General features: G+C 43.4%; 1 protein-coding gene across 1 annotated transcript; it reads right to left on the reverse strand.

Moving 5' to 3' along the window:
• Positions 1 to 586: 586 nt before the first annotated feature.
• Positions 587 to 3,601, reverse strand: dnajc28 (DnaJ (Hsp40) homolog, subfamily C, member 28). The gene has a single exon (XM_067992374.1). The coding sequence runs from the start codon at positions 3,265 to 3,267 to the stop codon at positions 2,185 to 2,187; it is 1,083 nt and encodes a 360-aa protein (XP_067848475.1). The 5' UTR covers positions 3,268 to 3,601; the 3' UTR covers positions 587 to 2,184.
• Between the last annotated feature and the right edge of the window lie 2,142 nt (positions 3,602 to 5,743).

Below are 5,743 nucleotides of genomic sequence, written 5' to 3' on the forward strand. Positions count from 1 at the left end.
CAGACCAAGGGCATATACAATGGAAGACATTCAGAATAAGGATTAGAATAATTCAGTCAGACAAACAAAGGGAGACTCTGTAGAAGATGCAAACCATTTTAAAACAGAAAGAAATCTGTGCTGGAAAAGAGATAAGGCAGCAAAAGCTCAGTTCAGTCAGAAAGCTATCTAGCAGTATTGTGACTAATAATTCAGTAACAGTTCAGAAGAAACAGAGAGGATGCCTGATGAACCAAGAACAAAATTGACAAATAATCTAGATGCCACTCACATGGTAGAGAGAATGAATATACAATTAGGAAAATAAAGTAGTGTTAGCGATACAATTTTTGTTGCCATTCATTTCTTGATCTCTAGCAAGTTAAAAGCTAATTGTTTTCCAATCAATACCTTAGAAGTTTAGAGCACAGAAGGCCCCTCAACCTACCATGCTGTGCCAGCTCTGCTAGAGCAATCCAAAACTAATCCTAATCTCTCTCTCCCTGTAGTCCCATATCTTCTTGTCCTCTAAATATTTATCCACACTTCCCTTAAAAGACGCAATGATCGCTCCTTCAACTACCAATGATGCACTTCACTCAGGCTATTGGCAGAATCTTTAATTTTATTAATTCATGAGATGTGAGCGTCGCTGGCAAGGCCAGCATTTATTGCTCATCCCTAATTGCCCTTGAGAAGGTGGTGGTGAGACGCCTTCTTGAACGCTGCAGTCCATGTGGTGAAGGTTCTCCCACAGTGCTGTTAGGTAGGAAGTTCCAGGATTTTGATCCAGCGGCGATGAAGGAACGGCGATATATTTCCAAGTCAGGATGGTGTGTGACTTGGAGGGGAACGTGCAGGTGGTGGTGTTCCATGCGCCTGCTGCCCTTGTCCTTTAGGTGATAGAGGTCGCGGATTTGGGAGGTGCTGTCGAAGAAGCCTTGGCGAGTTGCTGCAGTGCATCTTGTAAGTGGTACACACTGCAGCCACAGTTCATATTATTCAGATTGGTTAATGTAGGACAACTTGACGCAGAGCAAATACGGCCATATATGTTACATAGATATGTAAACATGATATATTTCCACACTAGCTGTGGGCATTCTAACTAATCATCTCTACATTAATGTGTGCTTGGTCCCATATTTTGAATTTCCAATCTTAACTGTGCCTCGGATCGGAGGCATACATTTCCACAGGTATAATCTGAAAACCTAAATAAATAAATCAGCCCAGAGCAATTGTTGTCTGATTCTCAATTTTCGAAGTAACCAGTTTAAAGCAATGCCGAACCAATAAAAAGGTGATGGGCCAATAGCTTGATTTCACCACTCCAATGAATTGCTGATCTCAATCAATATGATTCTAATGTTCTAGGATTCCAACAATACTGTGACAAGGATGTGTGCAGAAGCCAAGAACCTCCCCTGAGAGATGAAGTGGAGGAGGGAACAGGGGGAAGAATCACTGGAGGCTGAGCCCACACTTGCATATCTCCTTGTAACTAGCTTGAGGACAGAATTGGCACACAGGTCCCATTCCCACCAGGAAGGCAACAATCACATTTTTTAAAAAAGCAAGCTCTAGAAAATCATAATTGCATTCAAATTTATTAGGTGACAATTTGAATAACTTGATCCTACATTATTTGTTTTTCCTTGGTTACAGTATATTGCAGGACAGAGAAATTTTACAGGCAAGTTAAACACTGTTGTAAAAAGCATTAACTGGCATGAACAGATGATAACCTGCTTGTCCAATAGGGTAGATACAGAGAAACTATTTCCTCTGGTGGGGGAATCAAGAACGAGGGGACATAAAATTGGAGCCAGGTCACTTAGCAGGGAAATCAGGAAGAATTTTTCCCACACAAAGGATAGTAGAAATCTGGATTTCTCTCCCCTAAAAGGCTGTGGATGCTGGGATAATTGGAGCTTTGAAGACTGAGATAGATAGATTTTTGTTAGGTCAGGGTATCAAGCGATATGGAGCTAAGGCGGGTAAATGGAGTTGAGGTACAGATCAGCCATGATCTAACTGAACGACGGAACAGGCTTGAGGGGCTGAATGGCCTGTTGCTATTAATGTGCTTTTCTGTACACAACACATTCAGTTATAATTAAAGAGATAAATTAACAATTTGAGCACAGAGGATTACCATTCTGATTTCAAAAGATCACCGATCTTTCACTTCTTACTCAGTCCTTATTTAAGGAAAAGTTTGATCCAATAAAAGAGACTATTTTTTGTACGTACAGAAGTGCCACTTTCCTCAGTTGATTTTCCCAGAACCTCTGAAGTGGCCTGATTTGCTTCCATTAATGCATCATATTTCTTCAATATGATAGCAAGCTCCTTATCCGGGCTGAAGTGCAGCATCTGCCTGTTCAGTAGAGGGACAACTAAATTGAAACTATCTACCATTTTATTGAGTTGTTTAATATCATCTCTGAATTGCTCACAGTTCAGATTCCACTGCTTCTGTTTGTAGAGAGTCAGAGACTCGCCAAGCTTTTTCCTATAACCCAACATATCATTTCTGAGCTTCTCAACGGTTTGCTTTATTTCTTTCTGCCGGACAATCCATTCTGGTTGATATCCATTTTCTATGAGTATCCTGTTCAAATTATGAGTCATGGGATCAATGTATGGATACTGTGAAAACTTTTGCAGTGGCTTCCCTTTACCACTTAGATTATCAAAATCACCTTTGGCCATCGATTCTTGGATGAGATCTTCCACCAGTCGTTCCACTGCTTGGGTTATTTTTATTTTCTTGCTCTGCCTGACATCTTTCACCACCATAGAATTTTCTAGGTCCTGGCCTTCCAGTTTCTGTTTTCTGTAGTCCAGCACTTGGTCAGTTGCACGAGTGATTCTGAATTTTCTATACTGTTTCTCTCTTTGACTTGGCGTTCCAATGCCAATGCCTTCAAAGCTAAGATACTGTCTGTGTTGAGGTGCCATGCACTTGAATTGTTCTTCCTCATCATCCAATATTTGCTCAGCCTCTGCCTTTCTTTTCTCGGCCAAATGTTTGACAACAATTTTGTAAGCTTCTTCCACCTGCATGAATTTTCGAGGATCTGCTTCAACAGAACCACTATCCGGATGATACATCTTTACTAATTTGAGATAGGCTTCCTTCACTTCGTCATGGTTGCAGCTTTCCTGTACATTAAGCAAGCTGTAGCAGTCTCGGAGGCCTTTGCTCATTACTTTGAAACCCGAGAACATCCTAGCACTTCGACTGCAAGTCAAAACCCAACTCCTCTTTGCTGTTAGCATGTTCTTCCCGCAGTGACGTCTTATATTGGAATGATAACCACAGAGGCAACCACTTAGTTGTACGCGACCTTAAGTCACAAAACCTTTGGTATTTAAAGAAATACTAAATTCCTTTCTAGGATTTACAAAACAGAATGGAGGGGAGTTACATTTTGCACCAGGCATGCAACTTGCCTTTCAGATTTTTTAAAAACAATTTGAAGCCCTCCTCCCCCCGAAAAAAAAGGTATTCAGTAGATATCGAGACCAGAGCGAAAATGTGTCCAAAAACTCAGTGAGTGTAAAGCGAGCCCAGAAATCACCTCAGAGTCCTTCCCCTCAGATGGGAGCCATGTCTGTTATGTACAGTGGATCCTGGGAGCTGCAGTTTTATTGTTCAAAACTTTCCAACCTTGAAGAAAACTCCCGGACAGAGCGCTCCCAAGTGGGTGAAACCGCGATGTGATGCAGTCAAGTAAGACTGTTAGCTTTGGAATTTAAGCTATTCCAGAACGGTGCAATTTAAGTTTTTAAAAAAACGTTTAAAAAGAAAAACCCCATTGCCAAACGTTTGATTGCAAGTTTGTCATTTTGTCTAGGAGGAAAAGAATCAGTACAAATAATATAGATATATATATATTAAAACGCGAGGAAGTGATAGCAGTTTGCAATATAATAGACACAAGAACAAATACAAAAAAGTGTTACCATATAAAAAGTCAATTCAAATTATATTCAAAATGTGTAGAGCATAAACATCGGCATAGACCAGTTGGACCGAATGGCCTGTTTCTGTGCTGTAAATTCTATGTAATTCTATGTAAAATGAATCTTTAAAAGGGACAAATGTAAGGAGTCTTACAACACCAGGTTATAGTCCAACAGCTTTATTTAAAATCACAAGCTTTCGGAGGCTTCCTCATTCCTCAGGTGAGTGTGGGATTTCATAAAGGTACAGCATATATAGTCAGAGAACAATGCCTGGTGATTACAGATAATCTTTCCAACTGCCCGTTATCAAGGCAATCAAAGGAGTGGAATGGTGTTCAGATAGAGAAACATTACATACAAGACTACTGAATACACAAACGGTCAGAACACAAAGACAGAGAGAGAGAGAGAGAAACATCCGAAAGGCAGAGAAAGAGAGAGAATGACCAGTTGTGTTAAAAACAGATAACTTTTTTTCGCTGGTGGGGTTACATGTAGCGTGACATGAACCCAAGATCCCGGTTGAGGCCGTCCTCATGGGTGCGGAACTTGGCTATCAATTTCTGCTTGACGATTTTGTGTTGTGTGTCTCGAAGGCCGCCTTGGAGAATGCTTACCCGAAGATCGGAGGCTGAATGTCCTTGACTGCTGAAGTGTTCCCCGACTGGGAGGGAACCCTCCTGTCTGGCGATTGTTGCGCGGTGTCCATTCATCCGTTGTCGCAGTGTCTACATGGTCTCGCCGATGTACCATGCTCCGGGGCATCCTTTCCTGCAATGTATGAGGTAGACAACGTTGGCCGAGTCGCAGGAGTATGGACCATGTACCTGGTGGGTGGTGTCCTCTCATGTGATGGTGGTATCTGTGTCGATGATCTGGCATGTCTTGCAGAGGTTGCTGTGGCAGGGTTGTGTGGTGTCATGGATGCTGTTCTCCTGAAAGCTGGATAATTTGCTGCGAACGATGGTCTGTTTGAGGTTAGGTGGCTGTTTGAAGGCGAGTAGTGAAGGCGTGGGGATGGCCTTAGCGAGGTGTTCGTCGTCATCGTAAGAACGGGATATGACGCTCGACTCGTCGATCGACAGTTCCGACGGGCCACAGCGAAAAATCGCGTAGACCTCCTCAGAAGACAAACACGGGACACAACCAACAGAGTACCCTTCGTCGTCCAGTACTTCCCCGGAGCGGAGAAACTACGCCATGTTCTCCGCAGCCTTCAACATGTCATCGATGACGACAAACACCTCGCTAAGGCCATCCCCACGCCTCCACTACTCGCCTTCAAACAACCACCTAACCTCAAATAGACCATCGTTCGCAGCAAATTACCCAGCTTTCAGGAGAACAGCTTCCACGACACCACACAACCCTGCCACAGCAATCTCTGCAAGACATGCCAGATCATCGACACAGATACCACCATCACACGAGAGGACACCACCCACCAGGTACATGGTTCATACTCCTGTGACTCGGCCAACGTTGTCTACCTCATACGTTGCAGGAAAGGATGCCCCGGAGCATGGTACATCGGCGAGACCATGAAGACACTGCGACAACGGATGAACGGACACCGCGCAACAATCGCCAGACGAGGGTTCCCTCCCAGTCGGGGAACACTTCAGCAGTCAAGGACATTCAGCCTCCGATCTTCGGGTAAGCGTTCTCCAAGGTGGCCTTCAAGACACACGACAACGCAAAATTGTCGAGCAGAAATTGATAGCCAAGTTCCGCACCCATGAGGATGGCCTCAACAGGGATCTTGGGTTCATGTCACGCTACATGT

The sequence above is a fragment of the Heptranchias perlo genome, chromosome 11, assembly GCF_035084215.1.
Source record: "Heptranchias perlo isolate sHepPer1 chromosome 11, sHepPer1.hap1, whole genome shotgun sequence".
Classification (NCBI taxonomy): Eukaryota; Metazoa; Chordata; class Chondrichthyes; order Hexanchiformes; family Hexanchidae; genus Heptranchias; species Heptranchias perlo.